The sequence below is a fragment of the Nothobranchius furzeri genome, chromosome 16 (assembly GCF_043380555.1).
Source record: "Nothobranchius furzeri strain GRZ-AD chromosome 16, NfurGRZ-RIMD1, whole genome shotgun sequence".
In the NCBI taxonomy this organism is placed as follows: Eukaryota; Metazoa; Chordata; class Actinopteri; order Cyprinodontiformes; family Nothobranchiidae; genus Nothobranchius; species Nothobranchius furzeri.
The window spans coordinates 33,430,786-33,451,042 of NC_091756.1; the positions used below are offsets into that span (position 1 = coordinate 33,430,786).

At 42.0% G+C, this 20,257-nt stretch overlaps 2 protein-coding genes across 5 annotated transcripts in view; one reads left to right on the plus strand and one right to left on the minus strand.

Annotated features, from left to right (window-relative positions):
• ankfn1b (ankyrin repeat and fibronectin type III domain containing 1b) overlaps positions 1–6,926 on the minus strand; it is a 286,544-nt gene extending 279,618 nt beyond the window's left edge. The window contains exon 1 of the mRNA XM_015963362.3: positions 6,788–6,926. The gene's annotated coding sequence lies outside the window, so the exon portion shown is untranslated. The remainder of the gene's footprint in view (positions 1–6,787) is intronic.
• Positions 5,727–20,257, plus strand: part of capn15 (calpain 15) — a 48,145-nt gene continuing 33,614 nt past the window's right edge. Inside the window, exon 1 of one of the 4 annotated variants that reach the window (XM_054749160.2) lies at positions 5,727–5,797. Coding sequence is in view for 1 of the 4 variants with exons in the window: in XM_015963359.3 (XP_015818845.3) it covers positions 11,985–12,163 (179 nt within the window). In the remaining 3 variants the exon portion in view is untranslated. Of the gene's footprint in view, positions 5,798–8,631; positions 8,655–8,766; positions 8,978–11,760; positions 12,164–20,257 lie in introns of those variants that run through there. The other 3 variants (XM_070545570.1, XM_015963360.3, XM_015963359.3) reach the window with 3 other exon arrangements.

Genomic DNA, 20,257 nt, shown 5'->3' on the forward strand with positions numbered 1-20,257 from the left:
ATGTTTGTCAAGTGGCAGTGATCACATCCCGTTCCATCACCATCTGTCATACACACCCTAAGACCCATAAGCTCTGTTCTTATTGGGCAAACGCTCAGTCATTGATGCATTATTGTTTCTACCCGAGGTCCTTGTATCCTCACACACCATTGAATCCTCAGCATGCCACGGAGACCCATGCTGCCACTGAGCGGCGCTGCCAGCCGGCCGGCCCTCCCGGCACCAGTCCTGTCGGCTAGCTGCTAGTAGAGTAACATACCTGTCTCTGATAACCCAGCACTCTGGCTTTGGGTTTGCCAACACGCTACAGCCTTTCCCTGTGGTCACATGATTCCTCTTCTCGGGATCATAATCATATTATTTACCAGGAACTCTGGCAGTCAACAGTAATGTGGCTAGCTGTCATGCTAGTGCTGGAGTAAAATGATAAATGGTCTGTATTTGTATAGCGCCTTCTCAGGGTTCTACAAGTCCCCAAGCATTGTTGGGAATGTTACTTTTAAAAAGTAATTAGTTACACATTACTTTGTCAAAAAACTAAGTCAGTTACTTACGGAATAACAAGATTATAAAAGTAACTAATTACCAAGAAAAACAAATATTTTGTTACATTTTTTTCATTAAAGAATGCAAGATAAATGGGTTCCCCTCTTAATTAAACTTACTTAGTTTACTATAAATTACTACAATACTAAACTATAACTGACTAATGACTGGAACATAATAAATTATATGTCCAAATGTTTGTTACAAAACTGGATCATTTAAATAAATGGGCTCTTAACAGGAGGAACTACAAACAGGAATATTACACTAATCTAGAAAATTAAAATGTCACTGTGTGATATTTAACCAGACCCCAATCAGCTAAAGTTTATAATTGCAAACAGAAACACCTGTAAAGGTTCCTGAGCCTTTAAATGGTCTCTCAGTCTAGTCAAAATATTGTAATAAATGTAATTTTGCAAAATATTCTCATTTTTCCAGCTTGACATGACTGTGTGTTTTTAGCAGCATTTCTGTTGCTGGTAATCTAGTAATGGTTAAATAAATAAATAAATCCTTTAAAATGACACTAGAAGTGGCACAAATCTGATGGAGGACTTAAATTTACTAATTTGGATCAGACCCAAACACAGAAGCTGGGTGGTAAAGACACACAGGTAGTTCTAATAACACCTGAGCACCATGACGTCTGAGACTGATGCATCAGTGTTACAGCAGGACTAAAGAAATGATCAGAAACAGGTTGCAGTTGGGTGATCTAGGAAGGTAGAAGATCGTGATGTCTGAGCGGTGAACAGGTGAGCGGACCTTCAGGACGTCCCGCTGTCACGGCAAGAAGGGCACGGCTGCAGATTCACGCCTGCAGCAGCGAATCTGTGGATCTGCAGCCGTAGACTATTCATCACGTCTTCCTCGTTCTTCACGGGTCGTGAAGCACTTAGGTTAAAACATCCGCCTCTTCAGCTCCCGAGCAGCTGACAGCTTCAACACACCATGCTGCTGAATTACTAACGCTCGCATTTTCTTATCAGTAACGTAAACGGCGTTATAATAAAAGAAGACGATAATTAATTAGATTACTCGTTGTTAAAAAAACTATTTTTTTAGTAATGTCGTTAGTGTTAAATGGCGTTATTCCCATCACTGTCCCAAGGCGCTTCACAACACAATCAGTCATCAACCCATCACACACACATTCACATGCTGGTGGGGATGAGCTACGATGTAGCCACAGCTGCCCTGGGGAGCACTGACAGGGGAGAGGCCTGCCGTACAACGACACCACCGGTCCTTCTGACCACCACCACAGGCAAGGTGGGTTAAGTGTCTTACCAAAGGACACAACAGCAGAATTCTCTGGCCAGAGTTGGGATTGAACCTGCAACTTTCAGATTACTGGACAACCTGCTCCTGAGCCACTGCTGTCCCAGAGTCTGCTTCCAGCACATTTCCTGCATGTTTTAGATCATGAACACAGCAGATTTGTTTGATTTAGTGTTGAACCACTCCTGTAGACACTAAGGAAGGCAGAGGAGACATTTTCACCTCTTAGAGTGTTAAAAACACCGCCTCTTCAGCTCCCGATCAGTGTTAAAAATGCTCTAAGAGGAAAAGAGTTGAAAATTTTGGTTTAACAATAGTGAATAATACGGGGTGCTGAAAGCGAGCCAACACTGCAGAGCGTTCTTCTAATAGTTCTGATAAACTATTTTTAACAATCACTTAGAATCTGTCATGTGACAGAAGCGTTGTGTTTTTAGCAGTAAAAGAAACTTAAAAAGGAAATTCAAACATCAAAAGTAAAAAAAAGCTTTACTGGCTCTTCGACTTTTGTGTTTTCTGAATTTATCCTTTTGCTTTTTACTCTCAATTCAACTTGAAACCAAGTGATCTAAAACAGACAAGAAGCAACAGTTCTACACATTCCTCATGTTTAATTTGTATTTTCATTCATCTATACCATATCTACTTTTATTTCCACACCCTTCACTTTCTCTCCACCTCGTCATGCATAATAATCTGTGCTGGAGCAGCAGCCAGCCGCTGCCTGTCGGCCCCCATCAAACATGCATAAGAAACAGATGTATCTTTGATGTAAGTTTGTTGATGTTGCTCCATCTACATGAGTGTGTGAAGAAGAGTATGTGTGTGCGTTTTTTATGTGTCTTATTCAGAGTATGCTTCCAGCCCCCGCGGGTGCACGCCAGGCTGGGAAGATGCAGCTGCATGCCTGGACACACAAGCAGGGAGTGGGGGGGGGGGGGGGCATAGACCCAAGGAAAGACGAGAAATCAGTGCAGCGCCAGAACTTTGCTCCTATAAATTATCTTTCATTCTGTAATCAAGATGGGAAATAACACTTCTGTAAGTGTTGGGTACAGCACAAACTAAAGACAGTTCCTATTTTTTTAATGCAAGATTAAAACTGATATGTTTCCCTTTTAACATAATTTACATTCATTTTCAATATTGATGATAATATTTACTGGCAAAACTGTTGGTTTCATGCACGTCGCTGCCATTTCTCTGCATCTTATAACACAATTTCTGTCTGATTCTTGCACATTGCATCTTCGATAAGATAAATTCACTTTTACATGATTAAAAATTAGCTTTTCTATTTGAATGTTCACACAACTGGGACATTTTTAGTGCACCACTAAGAGTGCTGAGGTAATTTATATGGATTTTTAACCCTCAATAAAACCTTTTTATCAGAGTTTTAAAGCAGCAATCTAGAGTTTTCTACTTTTCAGGAATTATGTGTGATTTTTTTTAGAAATATGTAAAAGTGAATTTGACCCTTCACTGTGATGTAACACAGGCAACTTTTTTTGGCTAAGTTCTTTTAGTTGACGCTGCTTCACTTTTGAGTCGCTCAAACAAATTTTTCTCTCTAATAGTTAGCTGGTTGCATGGGGTAAATTCTATGCTTTTACCATAACACCGCTTGGTCATTCGGCTCCTGCCTCTGGCATGAAGCCAACACGGAGCCGTGTTGGCACGTAGCCAAGATTGTCGACAGCAGCGCACTCGCGGATCTTTGACTACGGTGGACCAGCAAAGCATGATATCCTCAGTCAGCTTACCTAGTTATTAGGGAGGTCCCGTTCCAATATGGATATCGGAAGTAGTTTGATATCGGCCAAAAACATTGTATCAGATTACATCGGACTGCATCAAAAATCTCTGATATTAGTAGTCCGTTAAGGTTCACATTTTTGCAACCAATGGTAAAACAAAGTGTCATTATTTTTCATACTTGCTGTTGCTGACTCTTGTTCTCCGATTTTGTAATATCACTTGATCAAGCCTTTCATAAATGCCACACTACGAAATAGGTAAAAGTGTGTTTGATTTGTGCTGATATTGTATCAGATTGATATCGGTATCGGTCAATACTGAAGGCTGGAATATCAGTATCGGAAGTGAAAAAGTGTACCAGGACATCCCTACTAGTTATGATTTCGTTACTAAACAGGCCGGAGGAGGCCTTCACTTTGGAGTTGCTCTACCGCGTTTTTCTTGCTAAAAACACCCGGAAAAACTCTGTCAGCTTCAGGTTAGCATGTAGCTAATGTCCCACAGCGTGTGATCTCCGACTGTGGCGCATGAGCTGATGTGAAAGGCACCAGAGCCCGGCTATGATCACAGTGGTCTGAGGCTCTGCTTGTAAGTCAACAGTTCTGGTCCATAATAGATCTCCACAGGCAATCAGCATGACTACAGCCTTGCACGGGAGCCAGTCGGTCGTGCAGGTGGGCTACCCCAGTCCCCAGAGCCCCTTCTTAGCTTCTTGGTTTAGCTAAGTTAGCTAGTAGCTACACTGGTTCATTTGTTCCAACGCTGTTCCAAACATAACAGCCCCACCCTCAGCTCCACCTCTTTTCCCATCTTGGGATTGTCTGGGCGTGACGACACGTGTGACACAATAAAAAAGAATCAGTGGTGGGAACCTTCCATTTTTGGCTTCAACCTGCCCCCTGGGAACAATAGGCAGGTTATGTCCATATTTTTATATGCCGATGGTTGCTACCAGCCATAATCACAGAAAGGGGAGGGGGCTTATGGTGCGATACATTTTTTCTGCCTCTAGATGGTGCAATCTGAGAAAAAACTCAGAATTTCTGCTTTAAAGCACAAGTCATGCCCAGACTGGAGTCTTACTTGAACACTTTTAATTTAAAAATGCACCGAAAGGAAGCATCACTGAGGCAGTGACTGACAGCTCCAGCTTTCTTCTTAGTGGCCATTTAGTGTGTTATTGATTATAACACGCATAATAGCCATAATAGCCAATATATAATGCTTTTATCTCCATTGTATCTTTGTTACGTTCGTTCTGTGTTTCTTATCCGATTAAATTTTTTCTAGTTCTTTAGGATGCACAGAGTAAATCGAGCTTGTTTTTAACTTTGCTGACATGTTTTGGCTCTCACTGGTACCTTTGTCAGATTTTTTACCGATGTTGGCGGTGTCACTTCCTTCTCCGTTTATCTACGGGCAGCAGAGGACAATATCGCCCCCTACTTCCCACACCTTCTCCATTGATCACCATATTCCATGAGTGGTGCAGTGTGTACAGCCCTTCATCACTATTCTTTAGGAGATAAGGAGTAGTGGACCCAGGACTATGAACACAAGATGTGTGTAGGTTGGCAACGCCCATGTCCCTTTAAGAAGCTATACCACCTCGAGTCACATGACAGCATGACTAAACAGTCCCATCTAGTGGACAACCTTTTTTTGCACATACATGTATCGTCAATTGATCGTCGAACTCCTCAGTATACCGTGATATTGATTTTAGGCCATGTTGCCCAGCCCTAGTGTATAGTAAAGAACCAGAATCTATTGTATTGTATGAACCCTTAGCACCAAGTCACTAATATAATTTCCTGCTTGTTTCTAAAAAAATATTCAGTACTGCTGACTTTGTTTTATTTAGGCAGCTTTGTGTTTAGACAAGCTGAACGTTAGACACTATAACTGTGGTTCCACAGTGTCACAATGTGCCGGTGAGTGAGACGGAGGTGAGGATCCAAGTGCAGGGGAAGAAACAGGCCGGGAGGCAGACAGGAACATTTAAAACACGGATTTAATGGAGGACACGCAGAACAATGAAACAATGAGCCAACCAGACAAAATGGACTAACAGGGTTTAAATACAGGAGGAGCTGGGACCTTGGGTGATTGGGAGACGAGAGGCAGGTGGGAGCAATTAACGTGGACACAGGACTGAACAGAATGGGGAGACAGGACAGGGTGTGACACAGATTTTTTTCTAAAGGTTTGTTCCCATTTTCAAGAGTATGCATGTTAACCTAACTGTGTTGTTGCTGAAAGTTTCTGTGCAAGTTGATTTGGAGTGGATAGTGATGTTTATATTTTGCTAGAGTTGCACTCCATGCAAGTATGGCAACGGTTCATAATAGTGTCATGTTTTACCACCTGGAGTTATGAAAACTTCCCTTGCACAAGACCGTAAACAAGTATCATCAGTGAGTCACTGCAGGCTTGTCATTAGATTCATTCATGCCAGAAGCTCCTGATTAGGTCTGTCTGCTCTGTGGTTCTGCACATCCATGGCTGCTTAGTCCCCTTCTGACCTCACAAGCATCCATGACCCTGTAGAGTGACCCTGACCCCACCTTATGCACGTGCACTACAAACTAGCAAGTTTCTCTCACACACACACACGCGCGCGCGCGTTTTCCTTTTCCCTTTAGACAATTGTGTTGCTCATTCTCTGTGGTGGAAACCAGTCATTTCCACATGTGTGCTGGCCATAAAACAGCAAAGAGCCGACTAAAAGCATCCTTTTCCTGACTAGCAGGGTCACAGTCTCGGATAAACACAGGACACACCTTAGCCCAACAGCTTTCCGTCTGACCTGAAGCAGCTCTATCTCGTTTTTATTTTTAAAACATGATACACAAAAAAAGAATTTCACTTGACTCTGTTAACTTCTGTGTATTTTTCCCTTAATAAAAAAAAAGCCTTAAAGCCAAGCTGAGAAGTGCAGCTGGGGTCTTTGTGTGCCTCAGCGTGCCTCGCGCTGGGTTTCCCGAGTATTGTCATGACAACAGTGTGTACGCACCGACTCTGGCCTTTGGAAACAATACTCCCAGCTTAAAGTGGACTAGCCAGGAAGTTTTATGTAAAAAGAAAAACTTTCAATTCTCTGAATTTATCCAGAAGAGAACAAGAAACTACCAAGTAAACGGGCGTTAAAAATAACACAAGTGTCCACTGGACATAAGATGCACGCGCCTCTTACCTTTAGACTCTTGACGAAGAAGTGAACATTCTTCACAAGAGGTCCGGGTTGCTAACGCATCAGCTGCCGTAAATGGCTGCTACAGGGTAACAGAAGTTTAGACAGATTCAGTGGAGCTCGCATTTCCGAGCCTTGAAGCATGTGTGAAAAGAAAACAGCGAGCAGCCGCAGGGAAACTTTCTCCGCCCAAACTCATTCTCTGCTTTCTGTCAGGGGGATGCCTCGCTCCGCCTCGCTCAGCACCAGGCTATCAATGGACACGATGACCGCGTCCTAAAAGGACACTTCTTGTTTCCATGCACCAGTGTGCAGTTAAACTTGGTTTCTGTAACATTTTGTTTTACTTCCTGATCAAAGTCAGCTGAGATGATTGAGTTCAGGCGGCACCAGTAGCCTAATATCACATAATTAACGGGTTTTGAACATCACCCTGCTATTTAGTCACCCAGCCGTCCGAAACTGTCCTAATCCTTTGAACCTCCCCCGGTTCAAACAGCCCGGGTGACACCGGTATTAACGGAGGTAATCCAGACTCTCTGAAGCTTCACATGCTACATTTTTATCCATTTAAATTACGTTCATGTTTTAAAGAGACAGCAACAGTTTGACCATTATCTATTAAAAATATTTAACTAGTTATGGCTCTAAAAATAAGAAATAAACAAGTCTACCCTTATTTGAGTCATAACTATTATTCAGCGGGTTTAATGAGTAAAATAAGGAGTGTAACTCTTTAAGCTGATTTACGCAATTGGAAACATGGAACTGTGTATTTTTGAATGTTTTGTGTGATGAAGAAACATTGATGGCAGACCTAATCAACACAATATTTTTTCTCAGAAATTCCACAATTATTTAATTTCTGAAAAAATAATCAAGTAACAATAGGACAAAGAAATGTGGGTTGAGATTTGACCCTTAAGCTTTTATTTATTGTCCATTTTAATACAACATCCTATACCTATCTCGCTGGTTACCAACCTTTTTTCCGAAGAACCCAACACCAGCCCTTATGCCTACGTATGTTAAACTACAAACTTTATTCCAACATTATGACTCATAGATAACATTTGGAATTATACTATTGTGTGTGGTATTAGGATTTTAAAAATGCAATGAATATAGTCTTGGTAACTTCACATACTCAGCACAGAGAAAATTGTGGGGACCCTCTGCAGCCTTTATATATATATATATATATATATATATATATATATATATATATATATATATATATATATATATATATATATATATATATTTAAAGAAAATAGATAAAACTAAGAGCAAGTCTCTCCAAATAAGAACAATGTGTGTATGTTCAATGGAATAAAATATTTCAGCGAAGGGAAGAAGTCCACCAATGGGGAGTCTTTTGACAGCAGCAATTTGTTTCACTGAAACTAACAAAGGCATTAAAGATGATGACACGATGGTAAATTGTACATATTATAAAAGCACATTCTTGCACTTCACCGCTGTTTTTCATGTAAAAAAAAAACTATAAAATCGGTCCCGCGTTTGTTGTCCCGCGCTGCCACCACTAGATGACGCTATAAATTCACCATTCGGCGTAAAATGAAGACCGGAAAAAGACTAGGGATAACGCGTAATCGTAACAAGCACTTTTGTATAAAATAATCTAAGGGGTTTAATCAAAACGTAAAACTTCTAAATTCAACTAAAATATGTTTAACTTGAATGTTTGTGTTGTGTATGATTAGCAAAGGTGACGACCGTCATACCCGGATATCCTAAAGTTCCCGGTGGAACATGGGAAAAAGAGTTTTCTGTTTTAGTATTCTTCAATACGTTTTACGTTGACAACGTACCATCGGACTCACATACATCAGCACGGGCAGGTTTGGTACGTATTGTACGTACGTGTTATTTCTATTTGCTTCGTAGAAAGTCCCCTTCCTTCCTGGGCTGTTTGAGGTAAACCTACGCGGTCGCGTTGGTATCGGTAATACCTGACGGAGTGGAAATTACCTCCTCATTTATCTGTTTGTCACAAACGTCAGAGGTATGGGGCGTCCGCGTAAAAAGAGTAGCGTTTTAGCTAAAGCCTGAAAAGGCTAAAGGGGACCAGAATCTTTACCCCGGGAGCAACTTGTCTTTTTCATGGCTGTGAAAAGTTAACACCGAGAAACGGAAAAGCAGGAATAATTCTCCAGCGTCTCCGTTAAGGTAAGAACCGCCTGCTTGTGAGTGGACTCGGCTATTGAGCAACGACGTTTGCTCAGGCTGAGGAGCTGAAGTGTCTTTGTTTACAAGCGTCCCTGGAGTCCTCGTCTCAATGGGGTTGTTCACTCGTCTCATCCTCGTCCAGCCACAGTACAAGCTTGTGTTGGTGGCAAGAATAACTCAGAAACTTGTGTATCTAGCGGTCTTTTACAGAGCTGGATGTTCAGCTCCTTGAATTGCCGTTTGTATGGCTGGAAACTCATCTCCTTTCTGTTTGTTGGTGGCCTAGGAGCAGGATCAAACCAGCACATCATCATCATCATCATAGGGAACATCCCAGCATCTCCAGTGGGTAGTGATGGGAGGGGGGTGGTGGCCTTGGGTCAGCCAGGACATTAAGGGTGGTGCAGAAAGAACAACCAGCAATGTAGCATGAAATCGGCTCACATCCTCACTTCCTCTTCTTTCCACAGTCAGCATGTCTCCTGAGAATTGAAATGAAATCCAGTCTTTCCCTCTGGCACCGGCTGTGACAGCTGCTGCACAGCAACAGGACAGGACAGGTGGCTCTTGGACAGGTGCACCCTTACTGATTCGTTCTTATCTGTTCAAAGCTGTAGTAACTGAGTGTTAAATAACAACTATATCTGGATTTGTGCTGATTGTGCGTCTGCAAGAATTTTTTTAAGCAAATCACCCTAAAGCTGTTGCGTAACGTTCAGTTGTTCTTGCCATTTATTATAACATTGCATCTTATTTGATCTAAACTTACACAACACGCCCTTCCCTGGAACTGGAGTGGCTGGACATTCAGGTTCACTCATCGTTCCAGGAGCTGGCACCTATTAAACTGATGAGTGGCACTGACTCACAGGGTTGTTTAAAATGAACAGAACACATGTCTTTAGAGAGAGACGTCTCGTGATCTGGATGCTGCTGTGCATTGTGTGTCCGCTCTGCTGGTGCAGAATGAGGTCAGGAAAGTTATTTGAAGTGGAATAACAGAGGAAAGGGAAAGTTTGATGGCTTATCTGAGTAATGTACAGCGACAGTTGAGTGTCATAGTCCCCACTGTTCTCTGTTTAACCCTTTACACACCTTCCTAAATGCTTTGTGTTTTGTATTTAAGCGATGAGAAGTGTGTGTGTGTGTGTGTGTGTGTGTGTGTGTGTGTGTGTGTGTGTGTGTGTGTGTGTGTGTGTGTGTGTGTGTGTGTGTGTGTGTGTGTGTGTGTGTGTGTGTGTGTTAAGTGAACAGGACATATCTTGGATACACCTGATAAACAGTGACGCTAGTGAGTGATCGGGCTTTATTCAAATCTCTTGAACGCAGCCTCTCAGCTTCGCTCTGCTGCCGAGGCCAGCGCGCATGCGCCCTCGGTAATCCGCCGGAGGAGATTGCATCCTCGTCCACTGTGCTAGGGCTTTCAGTGAGGGAGCATCAAAAGATGGTGCCGAAATGCGTGTAACGGGAGACCGGGGCGGCTATTAAACCGCACCATGGGACCGAAACGGACTGAGAAGTTCGGTCATTATTATGGGATGGAGCCGGTGAGCAGTTTCGCATCTTCCGAGGCGACAGCGGGACCGGAGCGAGGATGTGTGCTGATATAAGCGATATAAGAGATCAGAGCTTTGGAAAATGAGAGGAACGCAGCAGAAATGGAGCCGATGGGAGATGGGGTTTCAGAATGAACGAAGCCTTCACGTTCTCCTGCTGGATTAGCTCCTGTGTGCACCACTGTACTCCCGGCCTCTGGACCGATGGACACGGACGTAGATCACACGTCTCACGGCAGCACTGCACCGTTATTTGTTATTATTAACTAAATAGCCAAGCTGGAAAGCAAAACTACGGTTTGAAACCCAGAAGATCGCCTGATATTTGATCAAACCTAAAAAGGATCTTTGCTGTGATTTGACTTTATCCCCCTCCCATCTTCTCCTACAAACTCCTGATCAAAATGCACGCCGTGAACTTTCGCCTCCCTGACAGTTTGGCTGTATTGACAAATGTTTCAGGCAGCTACTTCCCCTGCAGAGACTCGCCATGACAGGCAGTCCACATAAGTCCAAGTTGATAAACTGGACTGACCAGCTTTGGAGGAGTGGGATCAGACTGAAATTAAGCTGCAGATCTCAGACAGCGGAAACTGGGATCATCTCCCTGGCATAGCATGACACCCAGCATTCCTCCTGGATTTAGTTTGTAGGCTGAATCTAAAGCTGCGTTGTGAACATCTACATCAAGAAATGCCAGGTTTTATTTATGCTACATGAACCTTTGAAAATCCAAAACCATTTGTGCATCAACCCCCCGTATGTTTTTACTAGTAGAGCTCCCCAGCAGCTGTTAGTCATACTGGATGTCTGAAAGAGGAGACTTGGATATTTGCATGCTTGTAGTTTTGCCAAAACCCCTCCCTCCAAACGCAGTGCTGTCATGTCCCCCAGTGTCCATGTTGTAATAACCTGACCTTCACTCCAACAAGATCTGTAAGGTAAATCTGAGTCTGTGATTTTCCTCATGAAGCCAAGGGTGGCTTAGAGACCTTCCATGATGGGAAATCTCTGTGATGTTCCTAAACTTTACAGCTTGTCCTGATGTTCTGAACATGTGCAAAGGAAAGGAGAGCCAGGCAGATGTGACAGAAAGCTCACACAAGGAATTACATGTGGATTTGCAGCAGAAAGACGCAAGTATAAAGTGTACAGGAGAGAGAATTACAACGCTTTGCTCCTGAAGTATTACATTTAATCTCTGCTGAAAGCAGCCGTGGCGTTGGATTTTGTGATTTTTGCCTGAAAATACAACCGGAACTCTGTACTCCTTCTGCGTTATCCACATATTTTGCTCCATTTCAGTTTGCTTTTATTTGAACCTACAAGGAAGTCTTTGCTTTTGGGGGGGCAGTATTTCCACAACTCTGGATCCCTGGTCAACTTTCATGTTGCAGGGAAGACAAAGCAAGAACATCCACTTATCAGCGAGTATCTGATAATCCGTGGCGATGGGGAGTTCAGCTTCATCTCTAGCTGCAGAGACGGAGTCGGATCATGGCTTTAGCAGCACCCCCTACCCGTCGTCACCCACTGTGGGCTGGCTCCGAAACAGCCACAGCAGTCCGGTGTGGGGGACCACCTTCATCACGCGGCAGCAACAGCACCCACTGCCTCACCGCGAGCGCAGGTAAGAGCCAGGTGCCTACCCCCTCCCTCAGTCAAGCACACTGGGGCTTTGATTTTAAGTCAAAAGGTCTGTGCCCAGTTTGTTGCAGAGTGATCCGTTCATTTTTGCTCTCCCGTTTTCCTCTTTGGTAATCCTTTTTTGAACTGCTTTCTGAACGAGGGATTCGGTAACCTTCCTGCCATGGATCACATGCACTGTTTCATCAGAGCTTATCTAATCAAACCCTGCATTTTGATGTTTGGCAAAGATTTACCCAAATCTGCCTAAGCTGGATTTAAAATAAATAAATGAATAAAACTTCTTCCTCCTCCCAGCTTAGCAGTGTGGTCCTGAGTGGATTGTTTGAGCAGATATGCTGACCTCGCCTCTCTGGCAGCCTAATAATAAAAAACCAAGCCAAAAGTAATTACAAAAATGAGGTTTGCTGTCATTCATTTTTCTGGCTTTACAACTTGATTTTATTCATCTTTTTAAATGTTATTTCTTAATTTCCAAATGGATTTGTTTTTAGTAGATTATATCAAAAATGGGCACATGTGCCATGAAACCCACTTGTTTAATGCTTTACAAAATTCTTGCTAGTAGGCCAGGAAGCTCAAAAGTGTCATTTTTAACATTCTGAAGCTTTTTCCAAGAACATCTGAGCTTCTAAGTCCGTCTGAAACTCACTGCATGTCAACAGTAGAAACTGTGCAGCAGTAATCCATGGTTGGAGTGCTCTGACTCTCAGCTCACCCAGGACTCTGATGGACTTTATTCCAATAGATGGCCTTCTCAGCCGCCCTCATAGAGACTTGTTTCAAAGTATTCCCAGCTTCCCCGTCAGTTATCTTTTGGGCCATGTCTCCCAGAACAAGAACAGGCAGTTGGTATTGACCACCTGAAGTGTATTGAAGTTGTTGCTGAGTCACTCAGGGCATCATGGTCTGGTTGTTGGCTATTGATCTTCACAGAGCCCGATCACCCCACATCCCAATAGATGTCATTATTTATTCAGCATTAGTTTCTAGTTGGAATTTCATCTTTCCTGATTCTCACCGACCACTGTCACTGTCTGCTTGATCCATTTAATCGATTTTGATCCATTTAATAGTTAATAGCTGTCTTGGCTTCCACAGCTTATTTGTCCAAGATTCTTTGTTTGTAACATAGAAAAACATTGTTTTGTTATTGTCAGTAACCATAAGGTAAAAATGGGGCATCAACATTTCTGTTTAATCAGCAAAACATAATCACTAAGCTGAGTTTGGTGAAAAAAGGAATCTACTTAGTTTATTGCACAGTAAAATCTGATTAGTTCTGCTTACTTAGAAAAAGCATGCGAACTAAGTACATAAGACTAGGTAATTATGTGTTTGAGCTACTAGAAATTTGTTTACAGAACCAGTTTTTCCTGAGCTGTATATACCTAACCATATACGGTGTACTAGTTTGTCTTATAGTAACTTATATTTAAGTGTATTAAGTAGATTTATGTTGGTGTGTTAGTAGCTGAACATTATCCCCAACACATAGTCACAGTAGAGTAGGACGGTATTCTTCTATTCATTCATTTACATTAAATTCTACATAATGGAGTATCACTGGCCTCCTAGAAACTGTTGTTTCTGTTGCATGTAAATTTGGTTATTTTAAAGTGACAATGTGTATTTTAACCTGAAATATCCATGAATTCATATATATATATATATATATATATATATATATATATATATATTAGGGCTGCAACAACGAATCGATAAATTCGATGAAAATCGATTACTAAAAGCGTTGGCAACATCGATTCGTTGTGTTGCACAACTCTTCCAAAAGCGCCCCCCCCCCCCCCCCCCCCCCCCCCCCGCCGTTGCGCGCAGACCAGAGCAAGTCAGATCAGCGCGAGGGAGAGCCGCAGATCAGCGCGAGGGAGAGCCGCAGATCAGCGTGAGGGAGAGCCGGCAGACTTGCGCTGCTGCGAACCGGTTCCGCATTGTTGCACAGCGATCCAGGCAGCTGCTTCCAGCGCACGGTCCATTCTCAAAGTGGCGCAACCAAAACACTATAATTAGCACACGATCGTTCATGTCCGCACATGTTCTCTATTTTCTGTCTTATTTGTGCCTGAAGCTCGCTACTGCGGAGCTCATCACCTGTGCTGTGGTGATGTCACCTCACGCAGCATCGAAAACGCGCTCTGCGCTTTTCGGTCAGGAGATCCCTTTGATCTGCTCAAAAGTAACTGATGAGGTGAAAAGGTAAGAATCCAGGCAACAGATTTTCTGGAGAGTTTAGAGGAGATGCAGGAAGATGAGAAACAGACAGGACAGGAAAATAGTTCAATAAAAACAAGAAAACAAAACAAAGTGTTGAAAAGTAAAATGTAGGTAGATTTATCACCACTACACGTTTTTACCAGTAAAAAACAATAAGTTATACACATGTCATATTTACACATCTGATACAATTCAGATCACCTTCAAAACTCAGTCACACACCCAGGGCCGTTTCAAGACATTTTGGGGGCCAAGGCAAAATGCCCCCCCCCCCCCCCCCCCCCCCCAATAACTGGGCTCCCCAGAAGCCTCTGTGTAATTCATGCCCTCTCCAGTAGTGTTAGTTATATGGTGTTTATAAAAGCCCCTCAGACATTACTGACATGTTCTAATATTATCAGATGAAAAACTAAATTATCAGACATGCTGTCTCATCTGCTTCTTTTATAAACTTGCAAAAAGTAACAAAACCATTTGAAAGCCACTATTTGTGGATTCTCTGAAAGTTTCCATGGAGTGTGTGACAACTTATTTTTTCATTGATCCTATCGTCTAATCTCACAGCTGAAACAAGCATCCTTAATAATCTGTGCACAGGAAGCTTACCGATGCTGTAGTAAAACAAAAGGTATAATAATTTATTATTAATAAAACCTTGTTGCAGCACTAAAGCAGAAAAATTAGATTTTGCATTAAATATGCAAAATATTTACATATGAATTGTTTTAGAGCCCTTTAATTGGCAGAATCTGATATTAATTTAGTTCTTACAAAAAATGGGTCCCAACATGGTTTGTGTGGCGTTGCCATAGTGTGACGTCATAGGCACAGATCCCCTGTCCTCTTGTTTGGAAATGGAAATATGATCACCCTATATTAAACAAACTGTCCACCCGGGCTTTTGCGCTGCACAGAGACGCTTCGCTGCCTACGACTGAACGTCAGTTGAGAGTCAGTCTCATGCAGACTAACCAATGAAGAGAGGGCCTCAAGTTAAGACCCTCTCCTCATTGGTCAGTCCACACGAGGTGGGTCAAAGGTTACTCTGGGCGGGTTACGTGTTGTCAGGCATTCAAGTATTGAGTATATTTACTGCATATTACAGTAAAATATTCTGTATGTGACCACATTATGGTGATCCTCGGGTCGTGATGATGGAGCCCTTGAATATTGTTGCCCAGGGTACAACAAAGTGTTAATCTGGCCCTGGTTCCGCCGTCACATTCCCGCAGAAACTGGTTGATCACACCGGGGCCAGACTACTAGCATGTGGTTTTACAACCACAATGTCCTCAGAAGCAAAAACGCTTTTAAAAGGGAGGTAGGAGTCCTAACTGTTGCTGCAGGCGTGTTGTGTGAGAGTGCAGTTATATACTGGTTAATATATTTTTGGGTTCAGTTGCTTTCATGTGGCCTAATGTGAGTCTATTTGGGATCATTGGAATGATCAGCAGCATTTCTTGATGTGACTTTATGGCAGTTGCCCAGGGCATCATCGCAAGGAGGGTGGCATTCATTTACTTTTGTTTTATTTGGTATTTTTTCAGTCATTTTTGGAAATAGTGATCAATTTTGATTAATTCACAGCCTATGTTTAATTACATTTAAAATAAATGTCAACAGATGAGATCAAACAAAACAGATGAGAATTGCCCTTAAGCTGTTTAACTTGGACCAAGCATTTTAGGTCACAGATAGATGTAGCTTAGGGTCTCTGTCTACACACCTTATAAGACAATTTAGGTGATGGCATGTTGTTTTTCTGCTATTGAACTGTTTTCTAATAATGTTGTGTTAAATAAAGTGAAGGAAGGAGAGAAATAACGTTTCCCTAGCAGTTTTTAAAAATTTCCCCATGTAATCCGATTAATCGATTAATCGTGTCGAGACCCCATCCGATTAATCGATTATCCAAATAATCGTTTGTTGCAGCCCTAATATATATATATATATATACATATATATATATATATATATATATATATATATATATATATATATATATATATATATATACACACACAAACATGGCTGCTGCTCGAAACTGTCCAATCACAGGTATCAGCCAGGTAAACTAGAAATCAAGATGGCTGCCATTCTGTAGTGGTCCAATCATGGCGCTATATAGATTTCATGGGCCAATCGCAACACTAAGTAGGCGGGATGTTATTGGAAAAAAAACGTGACTAGTCGGCGGTCAGCCGCTCGTTTGAAATGGCTTTGGCATCAAGTTTGGACTATTATGACTTTAGCTTTTGTTTGAGTCAAGGTTAGATAGAAGTACTAACGTTTATTCAGGAAAAGGATGTGTTTTGCATCTTCTTTGATGGAGTTTGGTGGACTGCCTTGTTGACCGACATCTGTAGCGGTGAGTACGTCATGGCTTGCCAGGCTAGAAGAAACTGAATTTATATCATCACGCAGGTATCTCATAAATACTCAATACCTACGTTAGATCAATACTATCAGTATTTTAGATCGTTCCGCCCAGCCCTGCTGGACGTGCGACTTGCGGAAGTTACGCTCCCATGTTCAAAAACATTTAGGTACTGAGTTGGGCTGGGCAATAAACATAAAATTTATTGTTATCGAAATTTCTGAGTCTTATCATGATAATTTTTCCCATGACAATAATTTTGATAGTAAAAAGATGAAAAGATGTGTGTTGGTTGGCAACACTCTTGTCCCTTTAAGAAGCTGTACCACCTTGAGTCACGTAAAAATGTGACTCAACATAGTACAAGTGAGAGCCCCATCTAGTGGCCGAGGTGTATTGGGAGCCTAAGTCACGCCCATCTACTTCCGGACCACGGGTCCCCGGAAGAATGAAAAAATGAATGCAAGTCAATGAAACTAAAAACGCTATTTTTTATTTCCACTCGTTATGTGCCATGGATTTCACACTTGATGTCCGTGAATTTTAATAACACATTTTGATACCAAGAATGTGCTTATTTTCAAATGGGGGGAAAACATTATCTTGGGAAAATAAGTCCAGGACTACAAATGCGCTTCACCAAAGTGGCGTCATCGAACCAGACATCGAGGAAAACAGGGAAAATGGGTGCAGGTTCAGTGAACTTCAAATCCTTCCTTCAGGGGGAAATAACCACCATAAAGCTGGCCATGTGGTAAGTAGCAGCTATGCTAGCGGAGAGGAGATTATGTAGTGACGTCATATATGCGACGTACCGACGTCTGATTTGTAGTCATGCTTATTATGAACTTTTACAAGCTGATAAATCTCAAAGTATGTGACTGGCGTGGTCGAAACACACATAATTACTTCTCATTTAAATGTGCGATCCAGGGTGTAAGGCACTGTGGATTAGAAAATGGCTCTTTTAGCCCCGTTGATTATTACTCATTTTTTTGTTCTTCCGGGGACCCATGAGCCAACCGGAAAGGAAGGAAACTTTGGCTCCCTATTGCTGTTGTATGATAATTTCATCAGCAAGCGCTGGACCTCAAACAGATCTGGAAACTACAGCGCCAGAAAACTAGCAACAGAAAACTACAGTTGGCTTTGCATTCTCCCGATAGAATTAACTGAAGGACTATCAAAGTTTGAGGAGTCATTCAGAGGTTGCATGGTTTCTGCTCCACAGGTAACAACATTTGCCGTAATGTTTTTTTAAACTAGCTATAGTCATGGTGATATGTTGTAAAACTACCCTGAAATATATGTACTGCCCCCTAGTGGCAGGAAACTACACACTGCCACTTTAAGCAGCTGTCAGACCTTGTTTTGTGCATAAGAAAGCTTCATAAATGAGGGTTCTCAGTATATTTTGCCTAGTTTTTGGATTATAAATGCAGGATAAGTGTAATTCTGTCAATGCTACACATAAGTCACCAAAGTAATTTAAATGACAAACAAGAGAACTGCATAAACAAAAGGTTTAAAATGTAAAGTTAACTTTACAGCATCAATATACCACCTACTCATTGGTTTTTTTTAATGGTTCACTTTTATGGTATTTTCCTGTCAGCTGTGATTCTGCCCATTCGTAGGTTTTTTGGTCTAATTGTTTCCACCAAAGATCCTGCAACACTGTGAATGTTGTTTTCAAGAGTTGACCTAATCACCTATAACTTTGTCAACATAAACTGATCTTAGCTGAGAACTCTGGCATGATGAACGCTAGACCTTTCATTTAATCACAGCTTGATCAAACCACAGTTCAATTTGTGAATGAATTTCCTGCTGTCAGTCCAGCTTTCTGCCATCTTGCTTTTATTTAATTTTTTTTTTAGATCTTCGGCCAAATCTTCTGTTGTTTTTTGCAGATCTCTGCAGCAACAAGCACATGGCTCCATCACCAGGCTACATCCTGAGTCATCCTAGCATTTAGGCTACACATCATATGTTACAGTCCATCCTGTCTATTTCCTGAAAGCATAATGGGATAACTACTCATGCATAATATATTGCATTAGATGTTTTAGTAAACAGTAGTTGCACTTGGAAACTGTTTTCCTGTCTACCTCCACTCCTCCTGTCTCATACCAACAGAATGATGCACATACTCTGCTGTGTGGGGCTAACAATGTTAGGCAAGCTTTGCTGAGCTGTGACAGAGCATGAAATATAGAAACAACAGAACAATACGAGCCCAGCATATTTTCAGCTGTTCTCATATTGTTTGTTTTCTTATGAATTGTCCCATAAAGTAGTTTTCCTCCAGTCTTATCTTTGTGTTCTTTTCTCAGTTTTTGACTTTGGAAACTTTTGTTCATCCTGCCGGTGAAAGTTTTCTCATGTTAACAGCTGACTTATAAGCTTTGTGTGCGAGTTGCAGTTTCTCTAAACTTTGAAGACTCTGTCTTGTTTCTGTTTTAATTAAAAGCACCACAGTACATGTTGTTCGGCAAACAGTGGGCCACGAGGCTTTATTTCATTTCAGCCACACACTGCTTGTGTTTTGTGTCGTTCACTGCCTCGAGGGCTCTTGAGAACTTAAAGTCTGATTGTGCTTGCTCTCCAGAGTGGATCCTTGTGTGTCTTTTTTGTCCCGGCGTGATGGATGGTGGTGTTTATTGCAGCTTTACTCCTCTGGCTCTACTCCTTTTAATTGGATTAAAACTGGCCCACTTGGGCTCAACTAGCATGGTCAGTGGCTGTGTTTATGTACAAATTATTTCAACATGTCCTTCCTTGCATTTGGCTGTCTAAAGATGCTGAGGCCGCGTCAGGACAGTCAGCCGCACCTCCAGTATAGATTTGGCATCCAGGCATTGTATCATGCCATGGCTCTCTTTGGAAAACAGAGCAGTTATGCAAAAAATAGCCCATTGGCACTTTTATTGACATGATTCCAGATTTCCCCATCCTTGTTGCCATGGAAATCTGTAGCATACACTCAGTAACCTGATTCTATCAGACCCTAGATAAGACCTATATTAACCTGTTGAACAAAGGAAACCATGTAAAGATCTCACACCTCTTCAGAAATATTGGATCCCAAAATTGTTTGGAATTAGCAAACGTGCATTATGGAATGAAATTTGTGTTGTAGTAACAGGAAGTAAGCCTTTCCTCAGTGTGGCCTGTTTCTGAGGCATCCTGATGGCAGCACTGTGTCAGCAGTGCTCAGGTCCCTCCTGGAACCCTAGATCATTACAGCTGAGGTAGAACTCTGCTTTTGTCATCTCTTCCGCCTTCTTCTCCCCTGATTCTGGAACATCTGCTTAGCTCTCACTTTGCCTTTTATAGCTGAAACCCAGTCAGACAGGTTCCTCTGTTTAAAGATTCAAATGCCCGAAAGCTGTCTCTACTGCTGACACATTCGCCAGTCAAAAATCAGCCCTGCTCCTGAAATATTCACAAAGACCATGGACA